Source organism: Ceratosolen solmsi, unplaced genomic scaffold (genome assembly GCF_000503995.2).
Source record: "Ceratosolen solmsi marchali unplaced genomic scaffold, CerSol_1.0 scaffold10, whole genome shotgun sequence".
Taxonomy (NCBI): domain Eukaryota; kingdom Metazoa; phylum Arthropoda; class Insecta; order Hymenoptera; family Agaonidae; genus Ceratosolen; species Ceratosolen solmsi.
Window position 1 is genome coordinate 8039929 of NW_011948412.1, and position 20846 is coordinate 8060774.

General features: G+C 34.8%; 1 protein-coding gene across 2 annotated transcripts in view; it reads right to left on the reverse strand.

Moving 5' to 3' along the window:
• Positions 1-228: 228 nt before the first annotated feature.
• The window catches only part of Hex-A (Hexokinase A), a 52844-nt gene continuing 32226 nt past the window's right edge, over positions 229-20846 (reverse strand). For both annotated transcript variants that reach the window (XM_011508039.1, XM_011508030.1), the window contains exons 2-7: positions 5340-5502; positions 4553-4908; positions 3019-3118; positions 1846-2200; positions 619-889; positions 229-357 (exon numbers count right to left, since the gene is read on the reverse strand). In XM_011508039.1, the coding sequence (XP_011506341.1) occupies positions 280-357; positions 619-889; positions 1846-2200; positions 3019-3118; positions 4553-4908; positions 5340-5502 (1323 nt within the window). In that variant the 3' untranslated portion in view covers positions 229-279. The remainder of the gene's footprint in view (positions 358-618; positions 890-1845; positions 2201-3018; positions 3119-4552; positions 4909-5339; positions 5503-20846) is intronic.

Consider the following 20846-nt stretch of genomic DNA (forward strand, 5'->3'; position numbering starts at 1 on the left):
TGTGCGTGTGTGCGTGTGTGGTGTGTAGTGTGTAGTGTGTAGTGTGTGTAGTGTATATATATATATATATATATATATATATATATGCTTTACATAACGGAGTTTCAATAAAACAAAACAAAACAAAACAAACAAAGAAAAATCTGGCGAACCGATACACTTATGTATATAGGCACAAAAGGCGTAGTTTAAAATTAACAAACATCCACATAAACTTAACGAATTTTATTTTAAAAATCGTGTTTTTAAGTAAGCCTTAAGCGGCCCTGCCGCCCATCTTCACTTGTTTTGTGAGGCTACAGCGGCGACTAACGCCGCACCACGACCGCTACCATCCTCGGAGAGCATGAGATCGAACTGCAAAAAGAAAAAGATAGAACAGTATGAGATAATAGAACGGTGCTTGTGCCATTGATAGTTACGTGCTTCGTAAAGAAGCTACTTTACCGACAGGACGCCGACACGATAATCTAATGACATTTTTGCGAGTGTTTTATTATTATTATTTTTATTTTTTTTTTTTTTATTTATCTGCCGCGTTATAATCTCCAGCGACTATTTCATTACAAGTATAATTAATTAACGAGCGGAGAATCAAAGTAAATACGAGTCGCTCACCTTGTACTGCTGCAGCATACTTATCTTCTCGACCATGAGATCGTGAAAGTGAGGATGGAATCTGTAGACGGAACCGTCGACGCCAACAGTCACGTTGTTCTCGCCCATCTTTATGAGGAGCGCGGCAAGGCCAGCCGAAACCAAGTGAGCTGCCCGCCTCGATACCACCGAGCACACGAACCGCACATTCTCACAGTCCTGGTCCGTTGCGTTCCTAATCCCCAACTCCGCAAGGATCTCCCGACAATTCGCGTACTTTCCTTTCGGTTCGCTATGATGAAACAATCGGTCGATCATGGTGTCACTAATTTCACTCGATGCCCTCCCTCCCACCCTCATCCCACCATTATCGTCGTCATCCTCCCTCACAACGTGTCACCTCATTACTCTCTCATTACTAATCCGTTCACTCGAACGAATAATAGGTGGTCATTGATCACGATGATGATTAAAGGGATTTTTCTAAGAGTACCGGCAGTGTGCTTGCCAGATGAAATTGAATTTTTCGATGCTCTTTTAAGAGGAATTGTTTTAAAAGAATAACGTGTATATAATTAGCAATTAATTATCATTTTGCCAATACTTATTTCTTATGTTTTTTAACGATGCGAAGAATTAAACGTATTTTAACGGATATAATGAACGTACGAGAGTGACGAAAAGAATGATGAAAGTTAATAATCGTCGGTAATGGTTGAGATATATAGATAAAAATGATAATTAATTAAAAGTATGAAAAGTCTTTTATAAGTACAGAGATGGCGAAGAATTATTTGCTCGAACATTAATGAAGAAGAATAAGAAGAAGGGGGAAGAAGAAGAAGAAGAAGGGGGAAGAAGAAGAAGAAGAAGAAGGGGAAGAAAGTCCGACGTAAGAAAGCTCGCGTGGAGAGTGCTAATTGATTAAATAGACGATTGAACCTTATTTACCGATCGAGCATCGATAATTCAGCGAGCGATTGACGATGAAGGGGACGAGGGAGAGGGTCGGGGAGAAAGAAAGTCTCGACCACCGTGGGTCTCCCAATCAACTAAGAAGAAGAAGGGGGAAGAAAGTCCGACGTAAGAAAGCTCGCGTGGAGAGTGCTAATTGATTAAATAGACGATTGAACCTTATTTACCGATCGAGCATCGATAATTCAGCGAGCGATTGACGATGAAGGGGACGAGGGAGAGGGTCGGGGAGAAAGAAAGTCTCGACCACCGTGGGTCTCCCAATCAACTTACGACTCGATTTCGGAGACGTATTTTGTGAAGAATTTGCTCCGCTTTCGCAGTTCGCAAGAGCACTTGCCGTTGAAGAGGAGACCGTTGTTAGCGAGCTTCTCCAGTACCAGCCTGGCGAGCTCCCCCATGTACATGCCTGAAATCATCTTCTCGAATATCTGCTTCTTCGGGTTTATCGAGTTCTCGTCGATGTCCCGATCGAACTCCGTGATGATGAAGTCGAGGGTGCCGTACTCGCCGAACGCGCCCCACTCGGTGTTTATCAGCATGTGCGTCTTCTCCGGGTCGTAGCGGCCCGGTATCGCGCAGTCGACGTTCTCCGTTTTTTCCACGTAGCAGGCGTTGCTGCCAGTTCCTGGTAATGGGGAGCATTATTAATTCGATACTTTCTCACCGTCGCCCCGAGGACACGTCTGACTCGACTCCGAGGCAGCTCAAAGTTCGCCGAAAGATCGTTATGGATAGACTACCGGTAGAGAGGGAAATATACGCCAGTTTTCCCTAGGGGGCCAATTATTTGTTTTCTTTTTATCGAGCATTTTTATTTACTTAACTGGCACAATCAGGCAACTCGTAATTAAACGTTGTTTAATATTTTCTCCACGTCTCACTCTGTCCCGCAACTCGTATTATTCAATTTTATCGAGTGACTATATGTCGGATCATCTGCGCTTCAAGATTGCTGAATATGAACAAAAACAAAAACAAAAAAAAAAAACAAAAACAAAAAAAAAATCTTTCATCTCTTTTGCTTTTACTTGTAATGTATTCATAGGGATTTCGAAGGCAAATGTCTTGACAAAGTGTAGCAATAATACATCGGCGTACTCGCAAATATGCAGAATTAAAAATATTATTAACAAAAAAAAAAAAATTTTCATCAATTTAAGATAACGTATAAAGATAGAGATGGATAATTGAAGAAATAATTGATATAAATAGGCCGGTAAATAAGTAGGTAGGTATGTAGGTGGGTAGGTGGGTAGGTGGGTAGGTAGGTAGGTAGGTAAGCGTTGCATAGAGAGAGAGAGAGAGAGAGAGAGAGAGAGAGAGAGAGAGAGAGAGAGAGTGTGAGAAATTTAATTTAGCAACGTACTGTAATGCTACAAGTAAGGTATTATTATACATGAGAGTATCCATTATATACGCCCATAATATTGATTATAAACTTACCGACAATGAGGCCAATGCGACAGTTCTTGTTTTTCCAAGCACAGGACATAAGTGTTCCAGTAGTGTCGTTTAAGATGGCGCACACGTCGATCTTAACGTCCTATGAATTAAAACATACAGATTAAATTTTTCCATATCCCGCGTGTTGAGGCAAGAAAATATTCTCTAACACCTTTAGCGAAAATTTACATAAAATTGAGATATCGATTTCTTAAATCTTTTTACCATGCTAAACTACTTTGTTGTTATATTTTAATATTGAACTAGTATAGCCATAAGGTAGTGGCAAATTACTTTCATTTATAATTAAATCGAATCGCATTAAGTAACATGACATATAAAATTAATTTTATCAACTTGCACACTCGGAGTGTTCACTGTACTATGTGACATTGCTTTGATTTAATAATAATAATAATGATAATAATAATAATCAATAATCAATAATTTTTAATTTGTTTGAAATATTTAATTGACTATAAATAATGGAAAATAATGATTCTTTTAAAGCTATCGATCGATGTGTTGAGAAGTATAGATTATAATATAACCTTGAACGTAAGAAAGTCGTTCAATGACGTTTTGACCAATGAATCTAAATATGTGAATAATTTGATATACGCGCGTACACATATTCGTTGATACTGATAATATTGAAAAGCTTATGACAATAACTTTTTAGCCTTCTTTTATAATTAGAGGCACATGTATGTATAACGAGAGTGACTAAAAAATATTGGTGTTAAGTTTCTTTTATTGTTCAATGTGCGTGCATTATAGAATTTAATAGGAGGGACAAAAGATATTAAATAATTACAAATTTTACCAGGATTTTTTTTTCATCATAATGACACGGTAGTGAGTACTCAGTAGTGAGATACTTTGAAATATCGCAATTTTGTAAATTTGTAATATATATTAATAATGTATGAATGAGGGAAAATAAGAATGGCATTCGTTAATAGCATCGGTTAACACTTATAAAAGCATTAGAGTTCTAATGTTTGTTAATTATAGAGATATTTTAATTGTTGGTCGACGTGAATTTTTATCGTATTAATTGCACAAGAATAGAAACAATCAACATTAGTCGAAATTGATTTTACGAAACATTTAGATTTGTATAAAACGAACGTTCGTTCATTAATAGAATTTAACATTATATTCATAAAACCACAAATGCATAATCTATAGTTTAATTTTACAGAAAAATTTTGTTTAACAAAACAAATAAATAAAAATAATAAATAAAGATATAAAGATATTTCGTTTCGACGAACACGAAACAAGTAAATAATTGTCGGCATCTCTCTTTGTTCACAGATCATTTACAGGTAACAGGCAAAATAAATAGTTTAGAGAAAATTCGCATCTACTTGGTTGCACGACGATCGAAAAACATTTCAAGTCGCACGATGAAGAGAAAGTAAACGATACAGGCGATACACGCGTTCGCCATAAACTATTCGGTCCCAAAGCTTTCCCAAAGCAACACAAAGGCTTTATTATGGAAAAACAAGGAAAGCTCGCTCACGTTTCTCCTTGCTATTGCCTCCTCGAGCAGACTGACAACGTCCTCGTTCACGACACCGCTGCAATTGAAGCCCTTGGTCCACCTGGCGAGCAGACCCTTGGTCAAGCCCTGCTGCGTGAGAGGAAAGCTGAATGTAAAGCCCAGCGGTAGGACCTCCTTCTCGAGCTTGAGGTCCTTGACGAAGAGAGCGAGACACTGGGCGATGTGGTCGAACAGCTGCTTCCCCGTACCCAGCATCAGACTTTGTGGTATCGCGTATATTTTGCTCTTCATGTCGAAATTCTGGCCGTTCAAGGTTATCAGTAGGACGCGGAAGTTGGTGCCGCCCAAGTCGAGCGCCAAAAAGTTTCCCTTCTCTGCAGCAATTCACGTATACACATTATTCAATAAACATTATTATCTTTCTCTTCGAAGTATCTTCGAACGGGCTTCATCGCTTAAAACGTTCGAATTTTGACATTTTGAGCGACGCTAATGTACGATGAAAAGCTAATGGCTCGAATATCTATCAATGACTGTTATTTTCATTTTCTTTTTTCTTTTTTCTTTTTCTTTTTCTTTTCATTCTAAAACGAGGATTCATCTTGATCCGAAAGCTTTAGTTGAGCAGTAGTTTTAATGACAGATAATTATAGCGATTAATATTTCCAGATTCATATTTGCGTGTAAGGTAGTGAGTCTAATGTATACAATGTTACAGCGCAACAAGTATCGACTTTTACGCGAGTCATGACGATAAGGATCGTGTAAGGATCGCTTACCTCTTAAATGCGAGATTAACACTCACCTGTGCCCATAGGAAGATCCTGAACGTACGTTGTATAGCACTTGACGATTGCCTCATTATGAGTCTCTCGTGATAAACCTCTGTTGACTTCACAAATAAATCTATCCATGACGAGCTGGAGCTGCTCGTCCGTAAGGATCAAATCCTTACACACATCTCGAATCTAAAATAAAAGACATTTGGATTTATTAGCGTTGCTTTTACTTTCCGGTCTTTTTACATTATATTGGCGCTATGATATCGTACATTAATACACTAAATCCAATTACTTTAATACCATTGTCAAAGATTTTAATAACATATTATATGCACTTATCTGCAGATGTAATTTGTCCATCGTATATTGAAAAATAAATGTATTCTTGTGATTAATTAAGATTAACCAATTTTTTGCAATTTTCAAATGGAACTTTATATCTTTAGTATATTGACAAACATTTAGATTGTACGGGTGTTGGATATATGTATGCATATGCGTATACATATATATATATATATATATATATATATATATATATATATATATATATATTGGCTCGTGTATATTCACAAAAAATTTAACTTGACATGTTAGGCAATTCTTATAATTTAGCGTCCTTTCAAACTTCTTTCTCTAATTTCATCTTCAATTTCATTGGAGAAAATAAAAAAAAGACATTAGTTGGTTAAATGTCGTCCAATGCTCTCTACGAGACGTTTCATTAGGTAAGAAATTTTATTTACAATATCTTATTTAGGTTATTCTTTATTGTTTGCTTCTACGCCACCATATTATTCATCTTGTTTTAAGAAATAGAAAGAAAATAGTTTTTCTTTTTTTCTTTTTTTTTTTTTTTTTTTAGAAAAAATGGCGAAGTAGCGTAGTCATCTTGAACTTTGATCATCTTCGTTGCAGTTATTTAACAATTGTAAGTCGTAACTATAAACTCCAACTTCGTGTTAAGAAAAAAAAAATCGTTAACTTTACGCTATAAATTATAAACACATAGCAAATCTACTTTATTGATAATCTTAAGCGTTTGCGCATATATCAACGAACATTAAGATAATAATACTAATAATTTTTGATAATTTAATAGCGAGTAAATTTCATAATAACACTACAGGGACAAAGAATGTTTGAAATTATAAAATTCATTTCATCTTCGTCTCACTATAATCCCCAATTTATATTGAAGAAATATTTAATTAACTCTCTTGATAAATAACTTTAAACTCATCGAACTACGTATCGTTGAAAATCAAGAGGGAAAAGCAATTTTATAATTGAAAATCATTGAAAGCTTTTGGGGTTCAGGATTCGCGGTGTTTCGTGGATCTCGCTACGGGCGCTCATTATCTCCTTAAACCGATAATTCACATTCGAAAGGAAATTATGCTTGACCGCGTTATCCCTGCCAATGACGAAATAATACGTAATTCACTTATTATTTGTTATTCACCATTGGCACTTCTAAATTGTCGATAATCTTTGTCGCGCCTGCAAGATCCTAAGCAAAGTTCTTATCAATCGAGGTTCACTCGCGAATCATCTAATGTCCGAGAAAAAAAACTGAATGCCGAAAAAATCGAACGCAAACTGACCTTTTTTCCGTCCTTATTCGACCCGCGCACTCGCCATGTTATCGCTTAATGCCAAAACCTAGTGGTCACAACTAATAAAGGCCAGTGATTAAAAATAAGTAAACGCGAGCCTTAGCTGTGCAGTTCCATTTCTCTTTGACAATCGAATAGTCAATTATAATCGAGATAATATTATTATATTTGCAATGATTTTCATTTTCAATGAACAATACGATATTTTGATTTAGTATTAAAATACCGAAGATGTTTGTTCTAAAACTTGTTTCTTTCAAGGTCGTTGTGCACGATAGTGAATAAATGTTTTTTTTTCTTTTCTTTTAATTACAACTTGATTGTAAATAATAGTTTTTTTTTCACGTGATTCAATTAGTAATAGAAAATTAACTTAATATAAAATATTAATCGGGTCATAGGAGAGAGACGAAAATAATGCATTCCTTGCTAGAAATAATTCTCAATTATCAATTGATTTCTCAAGCTGTTGATTGATTTACATGCAAATTTTGCGAATACACATTTTCTGAAATTCGTCACGGACTTGTTGAAGAAAATACAAATGATGTGATAAAATCAATGGTTGTTCACTTATAGGCATACAGTTCGTTACAATTTTTGGAAATTGAAAAAGACCAATAACCACATTTGAACAATATGGTATTTCTTACAAACAATTAATTCTTTTAATAATAAATAAAAACATATATATATTAAACATATATGTATTGTTGATACATAATTTTTTATTTATTAATATGCTTTAATTATATTAATTAATATATTAATTAAAATTATTTATTCAAGGTTATTTAGTTAACGTAACAAAAGATCACAGCATAATCGTCGCATAATAATAATATCTATAACAACAATGAATTTAGTTTTGATAAGACTACTGTAAACATAATAATTCATTTATTTATATAAATTCTGGAAGAAAGTAGAATAAATTTAGTCGATAAGGCTGTAGAGGATCGATTGACAAATGAATAATTTCATATGATAATAGTAATGAATATTGTAAAAAATAAATATAATATTTACATTTATATTATTAAACAGTAGTATATATATATACGTATACGTATTTCATTATTATAAATGAATTTATAATAAAATGATTTTTACGAGAAATAAATATTTAAATTTAAATAATTGGCAATGATGTTGGCAATAAAAAATAAAATTACGTTGTAGAAAAGCAAGTAGCTTATTAGACTATAAAATTTTATATTAATCATAAATTTATAAGAATTATGTTTTTTTGATGTTTTTTTAAATAATTACAAAACTTTTTTGAATATCGTTTATATTTATATTATAGATTTTTACAGATTTCGTCGCTTATATTGATCCATAATAAGATGTCATAAAGCTCGATTAATTCTTCAATCGCAACCATAACAATATAAGCAAATAATTAAAGAAATTGTAATAGAAAATCGTAAAATCATTATAACTAATCATTATTATAAATTTCATTTTCTTTTAAAAAAAGCATGGTTTTAGATATTTATTATATTTATGCAAAAAATTTTAATAATTATCCACTAAGAAAGGCAAATACCAAATAAAGATGAAGTTCATTTAAAGATAAAATAGAAATTTCATAATAAATTCATCAATACAAATATACATTATTAATGAAAACTTGTGTTTTTATAAACAATGATTAGCGCTAATTTTCAATCGCATATTATATATCCATTAAAAACATTATCATTATGATCAAGAAAGGAAGTATTTTAAGTAATAATGTCTTATACTTTGTAAATCTATAAAGTAATACGTGTAACTAACCTTGCAAAGGTTACAATTTGTTAAATAAAAAGGCTGGCATATTTTATTCTTCAAATTACTTTTATTCTATTTAAAAAAGCTTGGGGCTTAGAGATTATGCACCAATGATAAGTGTCATTTTTTCTAAAATATAATAATATACTATTAATTTAAAAAAAAAAAAAAAAAAAAAAAAATTTAAAATATATAAAATTGAAAAAAAAAAAAAAAAAAAAAAAAGTTTACGAAATGTAATTGAATTATTAAGAAAACATTACGTCATATATTGTTTTACATTACTCATTTCAAAGTATGACTTCAATCACAATAAGAACAACGAATTTATTGAAAGTAATGTTTTTTTTTCAGCATACATCGAGTATAATTTATATTATAAAGAATTTATATTAATTCAATGACACTTTAAATGACACTGTCCATACAAGTTTTATAAAGAAATTGACATTATTCTTTCTATTTCCAACAATTACAATAATCGTATAATAATATTTTTATTGTCAATAAAAAAAAAAAAAAAAAAAAAAAAAAAAAAAAATAAATAATGGCAATACTATAATAGCAAAAATGATAGCGATATCAAGTGCATATTGAATATAAAATATATTTCACATAAGTAATATTCTCTATAATTGTATACTCGATCGATCATTAAGCATCTTAAAAATCCTTTTGACACTGATATACAAATTGATTTAAGATTAAAAGGCGAAGAGCAGACCTAAACGAATAAAATTAATGTAGATTATCGGGTGAATTAATTAATTATATTGATACTTTAGATTATCAATGAAGTGGCTTGCTTACGGAAGTCTTAAAAAGGACAACTTGAATTACAATCGTTTAATACTTAACAAATGGCATGGAGACTAGATGAGCCGGCACTTGTCAAGTCGTCACGAAACCCGATTATACGATGTAGAAGATTCCGTATGCGATAAGACCGCTAAGAGACAACTTTGAAGAGCCAATAAAATCAATTTATAATAATCTGTTGAATGACGATATTTACGAATAACGATTCTGTACTGTAATGAAATAGGCATTTCGTATAATCAAAGAATAATTAGCAGTAATCAATGAGGTAATTCGATCCCAAACACTTACGGCACTTTTAAATGTAATCTAAACACTGACTCGACCTACTCCTACGTTTTTCAATGAGAAATATAATCCAATTTCTAATAAAAGTTACAATTTATCAGCGACATTAATAGTCGCTTAAAACATTTGAGTATATTTAACTATTTAAGATAATTAATTCATTAAAACTGTGATTTATATTATTTATATGAGATTATAATATGAAGTATGAAGTGTATTTTTCTAAAAAAGACTACAACGATAATTTATGATGAAATAAACTAGCTCCTATAAAATTGGGCTTGTTTATTTAAGAAAGACATCGTTTACATTCGCGCTATTTATATAAAAATATACGGCTATAACAATTATTGTTATAACGCAAAGAAACAAAATAAAAAGGAAAAAGTAGTTTTTCATTTTAATAATAATAGATTTTACATCTTTGCGATGATATGATTAAGAAATTTAAGGACTTCAAACTTTCAATCTTAGAATATAAATAATGGCTATTGTAATTTAAATTTAAACTTAAACAAACGATCGTGTGTTATTTAAACTTTAGATAACCCTGAAGGCTAAAGTCATATGGATTTAGAACGATAGTTTAAAGGGCTTTTATTGTCAGACGACGATTTTCTTATAGAATTTGTATTTTTATATAAATAAGAAATTTTTAGTCAACCGGCTATAATACTGTTTTTTTCTCAGGCAAATTCTTGAAGGTCGTTTCAATTTTAGACCCTCAGACTGAGTAAAACTTATACGTATAATGTAATTTTCTATTCAAATTATAAAATTGGCACTTACTTGACTTGCTCAAGGTTGTAATTTTTTTTTTTTTGTTTGCTTGTTTGCTTATTCTCATAAAATAATGAAATTTAAGCAATTTGATGCCAATAAGTTAAATAAATACAAACAAAAAAAAAAAACAAAACAAAAAAAAAAATTAAATAAATAACGACATTACAGAACAAAATTAATTTTATTATTCTCAAAGTTAAATTATTAGAATTTTCATCATAGACGATAGCTTTTATTCGCATTACAATTGATAATATTGTAGTAATTCAAATTGCGATAGCGACAATAATAATAATAATAATACGTACTGGTCTAATACATTATTTCAAATCATTTTTATTAATCGGATATTATTAAAAGTCAAGGACGACAATCCACCACAGAGATTGAACAACTGAAGAATCTTTACATTTATGTTTATTAAATATTGTTTGTATATAGCCAAGGCTTGGATTAATTTTCACCACACACGCGAATTTGAAAAAGTTAAGCCCAAAGTTCGTAACGAACGCTTTTAAATACTAAGCTCCGAGCAAACAGGAAGAGTAGTGGTAAATGCTGCAATAATTCTAAGCACAAGCAACGCACAATCATACACAGGAATACACATACATACGTACATACATACATTTATGAATCATCATAATATTCACGGCCACTCGTAATTAATACGTCCCATGCTTTCCACGCCCGAAAATTATTCTCAAAGCTAACTTTTAATTATTGTACGCCTTTATTTGTTTACGCGCTATCAATAGCCCAAGTGGTTTTTTTCCAAAACTTATGCGAGTTTCGACTTTATCTATAGAGTGTTTCGAAACGCCAAAGTGACTTTTAATTCTATTTTAATAAAAAAAAAAAAAAAAAAAAAAAAAAACGAGTATATTATTGTTGTATTACGAAAGTGTTTTGAGAAAAACATTAAAATTTCATTAGCGTTTCATTGTACTTTTACCACATTCACAAGTCATAAAAATATTGGAGAATTATATCGTAGCATAATTTTTATGGAAATTGAGTTGTCCTAACAATAGTCGCCTGGGGTGCAATAACACCAATCTAAAATCGTAACTCACCTATCTCTCGTAATATATATATATATATATATATATATTTATTTATTTATCAATCAATTATTAATAAATTATTTATTTTACATCAGGAAATAAACAATGACTTGTATTCATTAATTTTTGTAATCAGTGCCGTTGCCGTGTCTGGCGAAGCTTTACGAGTTCCAGAGACGATTAGTCGCCTCGTTCGTAATACGCGTAAGGATTCGCGTATTAAAAGTCCTCGGAGGACTCGAGGAGAGCATGGGGATAAACGCGTAACAAGTGCCACAAATTTTTCGTACGATCGAATAAATCGAATAATAAGCCAAGAACAGCGGAACGAGATGTACACGACGTTGGGAAATTCAATTTATTGGATAATCAATATTCCGTAGCCTCTCGAGATCGAAATGATCGAAAATTATGCAAGTCATTTGTCGGCAACACAAAAAATCCTATCCATATGCTCGACATTTATTGAATAGTTTCTCCTCTGTGATTTCATATATTACGTGACTATTGTTCAATTCCACTTAATCTTATTAACGACACATCGTAAAGTCCTGACACGAATAAATAAATAAATGCACCATTGACTTACGTGTAAAATCGAATTACGATAAATGCATCGGAGCACAATTCAACAATAATCCGAAAATAAAATTAGATTTTTCTCTTTATTGTTATTAGCCTTTGATGATTTTACAGTGATCAATTAAAATAATCATCGCTTGTATTTCGGTAATTTAACGTTTCAACGTCGCCATTACAATTTCAGCCATAGTATCAAAAATTTATCATCGAACGTTCGTAATACTTATGATAATACTTAATCAAATACACATTTACATCCGAATAATAATTTAATACCAAAGATACTTTGATCTACCGGATCAGAAAAAAAAAAAAAAAAAAAATGTTCTCATCTAAAATGTCAATAATCAGCTAATAACGTCGCTTTTGAATTACATTCGCTCGACTTTAATGCAATAATTTAAGAACACAATATAGGAGCAATATCGTTTTACAGATTGTATATTATTTCTTTATCTGTCACTTATTATATCATTCATTTGATTACGACACTGCTGTAACTCAGTATGGCGCATGTCTTGAAAGAAAATAAGCTAGGTCAAATGGATCTGAATCTGAAAGTTTTTTACTCGAACGATTATCCATCAACAATCAATCAATAAGCCGACGTCTATTGAATTTGAAAAATTCACTCTCCGTGCGCTACACTGTTTAATCGAAATGCGCACTTACGCATAATAAGCATAAGCTCATAGAATGCGGCGCGTAATTATTAATGGCTAAATGCTTGGACATTTTACAATGGATTTGTCTCGGTAAGTGCGAGAACAATGTCTCGGTAAATAATGAAAATAAACGAGTTAATTGAAAGTGGCGATGTTAATATTTTAAAGATTGAAAATTAGTTTATCGGAGAATAAAGGTGACGATGCTCGTACGAAGCTGAGATGCAACACGAGGCGCGTAAAGCCAAGCGCCATTGGGCAATTACAGTTTTGCGAAAAGTAAAAGCACGAGTAAGGAATGAGGTAAGGTGAAAATTTGTCATCCCTTCAACGAATTAACGAAGAATCTCATCCATGCAACGGCCCGTCGCAAATCACCATGTCATCATAAATCACTGGACAGACGCAGTAGACGACCTCGATATGCTTCTCTCTCTCTCTCTCTCTCTCTCTCTCTCTCTCTCTCTCTCTCTCTCTCTCTCTCTCTCTCTCTCTCTCTATCTATCTATCTATCTATCTATCTATCTATCTATCTCGATCAAGACTCCGTAAATATGTGCGCATCATCGTACGCCAATTCGTAGACACACCAAGCTCTGACGTAGAGGCAACCACCGCGCCTACGTGTGTTCCTGTACACATATGCAACTCCCTTACTTTTTCCCTAAACGCTCTTTTGTCTCACAGCACGTGCCACTACGAGCGAGTTCATTTGTGTTTGTATATTTACCTAAGAGCGAGATAAAATTTTCTTAAAACGCGTGCCGTGCCGTGCCGTGCCGTGCCTCGTGGTTTGAAAATTGACTGAATTGCGCTTCCCCGGCTTACGTAAATTCTACACAATTTATTTAAATGCCACGTTACGTGAGCTAAGATGCAGGACACTTTTCATTTCTTCGTGCGATTTCTCCTATTTAGCATCGCACGTCCGATCCATTTGATTATTAACATACATAATTTGTGATTTTTATTAATGCCGCGGGCTTATGCGCTGCAGGGCCGTTACAACGATGCATTCGTGTGAAAAGGTTTTTGATGAAGGCGAGGGAAAATTTGTTCTACCTATAACGGGAACCCATGGGTAAATATTCGAAGAAAAAAAAAAGAAAAAAAAAAGAAGGAGATTTATTTATAATACCAAGCGTTTCAGGTTATAATAAAGAATTTAGTTACATTACGGCGGCCAATCTCCTGGGGTCATTTTCCCAAAACTAAAAAGCCCACAATGTACTTTCTATCATCGTGAACGCGAACCTCACTTATGAATTCCACATAAATTTTACTCATTTCTATGAGCGTGCAAAAGATACACAATCTAAATGCTTCGCAAATACAATAGAAATACGAAAAATTCAGATCATTAAAATAGCATCGATTCGAATGTGTGCGTGTGCGTGAGTTATCAATGATAACTAATATCTTAAGCGATATTTTACCAAATCTGATCAAAGCAAGCCGACAATACAGTAAAAGAGTGTACAACAAAACTATTCTATTAACACACTTAGCAAAATAAAATAGCTTTGTCAAATTTGTCTTTCAATTGATCCATTTCTTTCGAATACTTCATAAAATAGTTTAAGCGCTAAATTCTTGCGGGCTTTCGAATAATGCATAACTTTGAAAATCACTGTTTACGCAATAATATAATCCTGCACGGATCGTATTCAATTCAATTTCTAAATCACTCGAGCACATTCTCTACATGCCATTGCAAAAATCACACAGACGAAAGGCGACGTGTTTCGATAAAGCCTTTCTCTCTCACTCACTCACTCTCACTCTCTCTCTCTCTCTCTCTCTCTCTCTCTCTCTCTCTCTCTCTCTCTCTCTCTCTCTCTCTCTCTCTCTCTCTCTCTATATATATATATATGTATGTATCTCTGTGTGTGTGTGTGTGTGTGTGTGTGTGTGTGTCCACGCGTCGGAATTACACTCAAAGCGACTGGATATCGTTTGGGCACCCAGACCCCGTATAATTCCGTAATACTCTGCAGCCCGGTAAAACATTATTCGAAAATGGAGGATGGAGGATGGAGGATGGAGGATGGAGGATGGAGGATGGAGAATGGAGGCAACGGTTTCGGGCGCGCTGACTCTCGAAAATCCCCGGCCGCAAGGGCATCGATCAGCCCGCGAGGGAACAAGAAGGAGAGTAACGTGACTCGGGGCACGGCGAATGGCGCTTCCGAAAATTTGGGTCAGTGCGAAAGGTGGCTGGATCGATAAACCAGACGTACCCGCGTAGATCGTTACGCTACGCCAGACGACCGACCTTGAGCACATCCACTTGGCATCGGCAAGCACATAGCCGACCAAGATTTCACGATAATTGATGCACCCGCGTGACGATTAATAAATATACCGCTATAATCGGGCCCTGGCATATAATTGGCTATTTACCGATTTTACTTCGTTTGGGTTTAGCGGCGAATTGGAAGGTGCCAAGAATCTGCTGATCATCGCTTTGTTCTGGCCGTCTGAGCATCTGCGAAGGATCGAGTTTCGTTGATTTTTAAAGTTAAGGATGAAAAATTGCTTTTTTTACTGTTCCTCAAATAAATGAATGGCTAGATTGTAGTTGTACTCGCGGTTAAGTAGAAAAATCTGTGAAACTTGTCCCATCGCTCAAAAACTTATAAAATGTTAATTAAGCTGGAACGTGATCGAGACACTTTTGACTTGTGACGTTCGCCAGTCATAATTTATACGAGTAATGCTGTGCGTTTGACATTAATTTTTTGATTAAACGTCGATACTGATTGAGTGCAAAATTATGTTACCCTGTCTCGATGATTGCACTTTCGTAAATAATTTGCCTTTAATTGAGTTATTATTTAAGCAAATCTCCGCCAAGTATTCAACGTTGTATTAATAATTTATTTGATAATGCGCGATTACGCGTGACTATAAGTGAAAGGGATATTTTTAATCGATCGAACAAAGAAAAGAAAAATAATAATTGAACATTAATTTATACATAATGTATAAATTTTAATTTTGATCAACTTGTGTAATATTCGTATAATATATCGATTTATGCTAATACAAACGAAACGAATATTAACAAAATCACATATTAACAAAAATCTTTCCATTTAAGTAATAAATTTCGATCGATCCCTCAAGTAATTGGAAATAAATGCAAATAAAAGATTATTTAATAAATACTCGAGACATTAATTACAAATGACTGATTATTATTGATTGATTCAGTTTTATAATTGATTGCGTCAAACGCTTTATATAGAAATAATAAATTCATATGGAGACTTTCTTTTGCGAGCGAGTGAGTAAGCGAGTGGGACAGAGACAGAGACAGAGACAGAGACAGAGACACAGAGAGAGAGAGAGAGAGAGAGAGAGAGAGAGGGAATAAAAGAAAAAAAAAGATATATAGATTTTAAAGGCCAACAACATTTTTGTCGACATCTTGCGAGTATCTTAAAACCTGTTAACTCTTTAAATTCTCAACGTTATATGGAGAGAGATTAAGAATTATTTTATTAGAAAAGAAGTATGCACATAAAATTAAGAAATACCATTCTTTTTCAGCATGTACAATATTAAAGAATATTAGCCATAAAAACAAGTAATAAAAAGTAATTATATCGTGGTCAAATAACGTTTTTTTTTTCGCTTATTACAGTGGATTACGAATTTTCATAAGGAAAAATTAAGCATTTCTCATGAGCAACATTACGACGAATCGTACGACGCTGTTCATCGATTGTAAAATATTGTAAAACTAGAGCGATGTTTAATCGCATTAATACTAAAATGTCGTCGAGGCCAGTTCCAAAATTTATTAATTCCACTAATTCTTACGTCCAAATAAACTGATAATTAAAACGACGTTTTAAATATAACTCACTTTGTTTATCTAGAGAATTCGTATATCTATTCACAAACTTGATTTTTCCCTTTTGTGTATTCAGGAGTAGAACAATAGACTATTTCTAATATAAACGATATTTTTGCTTATTCCCCCCTCCCCCTCCCTCCCTTATCAGTAATATTTTTATTATATTAATAATTTAAAATTTACTGACATACATATTATATGTATATACATGTATATACACATAGCGTATTTAACTGTCTGTGCCGCAAACTATTATAATAATGCGACACTGCAAAGGCTCGATAAAAAAAAGAAAAAAACAAAAAAAAAAACAAAAGAAAAAAAAAAGAAAAAAAAAACCTTTGTATTTAAATAATCGTTAATGTTTCTCAAAACTGCTCATCTGCCAAATGACACATTCAATAATTTTACAAATATACACAACAAAATTACCATACGCATGCTAAATTTTCACGAAATAAAGACGCGGAAGCATCTCGCGTGCGCCTATCGATAACGTCATACTCGGCTATAATTAGTCTTGTAGCGGCGACAGCTGCTCCTCTCGCAGACCGCGCCACAATGATGATAAAGCAAAGTTCCTCCAGTGTCGGGGGAGAGGAGCCTAGAAACTACTTAGCCTACTACTTATCAACGGAGAGAAATAATTTTCCAAATTAGCTCTACTACCCGGTACTATCGCGGCACACGAACCCACTCGCTACACACGAACCCGCACGGAATTCGAATTTTGCCGCGGCGGACTCTCGGCTTCCGAGTTCCCGAGCACGCACGCGGGGATTCGCCGCCATTAGTGACGTCAGCCGTCGACACACCCGCCAGCCGACCAATGCGAAGCCGCGGCGCTCATGAATGAGGAGAGTCTCGAGGTGCACCCACCTCGTGTCGCCGCTCGCTTACCACCTCTTCCCCCCCCCCCTCACTCTCTTCTAGACCCGGCGCAGAGCGATTCGCCGCCATCGATCCTCGTATCCTTTCCAAGGCTTCACTCCCCTTGCCTAACTAACTAAATAACCACCACCACCAGCACCACCACTACCACCAGCACCACCCCTACCCGTCAGTGACGAGAGCGCGAGGTTCTAAATCTCTAAGTTCTCGTTGATTTAGAGAGTGCCCGTGTCTATTATGGTCTATTGTCAAATTATCGTTGACCTCCAAATGGTTGAATAGATTTATCAACTCTGCGCGTGATTTTCATTATGATTTCCGAATGGGAATGAGGAGGGGCAGGGGGGTGGGAGGGAAGATGGAGCGAGGCCAGGAACGGTTAAAGCTATCGATTTAGAATGGCAGATGCGCGTTACGTGCGGGGGATTTTCTGATGACGATTATTTGCAAACATTTCGATTTGCATTCGAATAAACTGCAACTCAATGCAACACATTGGCAAACGACGTATTAATCGGTAGATAAGAATCGATCGCAAGATGACGGCTAAGATGGAATCCCAATTTCGCACTTTCCAGTCGCGACAACTTTCATTTGTGAGGTGCCGAGCGCGTGTTCTCGTCACTCCCGATAAACTTTAGCGTTGACTCTTGTGACAGCATCGATGGAAAAATGCTCGACCTCGGTTACGCGTATAACAACAAATTGCGAATGAATAGACGAGGTAAAAAATACGACGCAATACCCTCGCTCTCCACTTGCCAATGTCTTATCTACCGTATCGTTATAAGATCGCGCAGTCGAGCCGACGAGCGACAATGACAGATTCAACCGAGGACTGTCACATCTATGGGTCTCGCGGCACGCATATTTCTGACCTCAGCGCATAGCTCAACAAAAATGATGGAATGCAACGAGAGAGTGCGAGACAGCGAGAGACTGCGAGAGTGAGAGAGTGAGTGAGAGAGAGATAGATCGTGAGAGAGAGAGAGAGAGAGAGAGAGAGAGAGGTAACTGCGCGGCAATCCACACGGCAATCGGAGCTCTTTTGATAAGCCACGTGCTCTCTCTCTCTCTCTCTCTCTCTCTCTCTCTCTCACGATCTATCTCGCGGTGCGCATGCATAAATGTCCTTTCTACATTCTTTAACTATGTGGAAAAATCTATAGACAATTATTTAAATTATCGTCTCTAACGGCTCGGACAATTAAGACAAATTACACGAGGAAACTATCGTTTATCGTAATTTTAATGCAAATCGGTCAGACGGACTGTGTGAACAAGTGTAAATATTATACTCTATAAATTAGTATTTTAAGTACACAATAAGTGCAATAAGGTAATTGGAAAGATTTATCGAACAATTAGTTAAAGTAATAATGGATATCGATTTCATTTTTCTCCCTTCAATATTCCGGCTTATAATTTCCCCGGCTCGACTCTATTTAATTTCAGCTACATTATGCACCGATATTTTATATTTAAGCCACTTATATTTAATATCCCTTTTAGAACTTGGTTATTAAATTTGATAAATGCCAAGCGTTTTGAGACACGTCATATAGCTTCTTACACAAACCTGATACAAGTGCGCGCGCAAATCTATTCTCCTCCATTTGGGAGGCTTGCGCTCTTGATTGAAAAAAAAGAAAAGGAAAAAGAAAGAAAGAAAGAAAGAAAGAAAGAAAGAAAAAATTACTAGACTAGTTTCGGAATGTAGGAAAACAAGTTCTTCGGATGTAATAACAACATTCGCTTTACAGCACGTGCAGTTCTCTCCCCCCCCCCTCCGACCCACCACCTTTCGAAACAAAATATCCCATCTACAATCGAGATTTTTCATGTTATTAAAACATTCGGCCAGAAAATCGCGACGAATTAAATATATATTTTTTTTTACTTTACTTTTAATATTTTAACGTTAAAGTACGTTATAAAGTACTTTATACAATACTTTTGCACATTTTTCTCCATTTGCACAAACTCTTGAAAGACTCATTCGCCTGCGTCCTCGAGAAATATCGTGTTGCGACAATAAGTCACAATTTGATTGCCGAGAACTTAATTCTCACATTCGTGAGTGAATTTAGAGAGTATTGATATGATAGATTGCTGAAACTTGAGCATTGACGGGTAAAGAAATGATTGTACTCATTGTAGTTTATCGGCTAGTGATAAAACCGAGAGTGTCCAAAGTAAAGCCAAATAATAATTACTAGCACGAATGATATATAAAGACATTGCGTGCATTTACTATTTGTAAATAAAAGCGAAGATTTGTACAAATAGATAAGGAATAATAAGGCATCCCCCCTTGAGCGTAGCGGGAAATAAAATTTATAGACAAAATTAACATAAATTGCGTTATATGTCTCTAAATAAAATTTAGACTTTCATAATTATAACGAATAATTCGGTCTTCGTCTTGTCTATTAATACTGGGATTTCATTCTTTCGTAAATACCCACGAGCGACTAGGAATGTATAACCTACTCAAAATTAGAAATACTCGTATATAGACAGTCGCCGCTGTAAGAGACATAAAACATGCTTCGGTGAAGTTCAAGGCAATCCTTTTCGGCCGCACTACCGCCGAGGAGGAAGTATTAACAACACTGTCCCGTTCAATTTCAACGAAGCATAATTACATGCTGATTCTTGTTTACAAACGTGGGCGATTAGTTTTTATGGGTAGCTGGTTATTTGCAATGCAATATGATCATTAAAGTGATTGAATCACGGGAAGATTGGGAGCCGAGCTTCGTTAAAACTGAAATCTGTGTTTAGAAATTCGTATGCGTAGCGACAACGGAGCGAAAAGTAACGAATCGACGATGCGAATAGAATAACAAAGGCGCGGAAATGATCCGGGAGTAAGGGCCATTCGACATTTCCTCGAACGTTCTCCTCTCGTACAGCAAATTTTCGTCATTCCGCTCTCACGTAACTACAAGTTGCGAATTGAAACAGACTGTCCAGGCTAATGGTCCCACCACAGTCATTAGCCGTGCATAGTTTACACACGCGATATACGCGCAATACAATAACAACCCCACGCCTCACCTCGCTCGGGCCGCTCGTTCATTCATACAACCGAAACCCGCAAGTGAGAAACGCGGTCTCCCCGGCCACAGTCAGCCGTTATCGATTTCTCCGCGAGTTATTCTGTAAC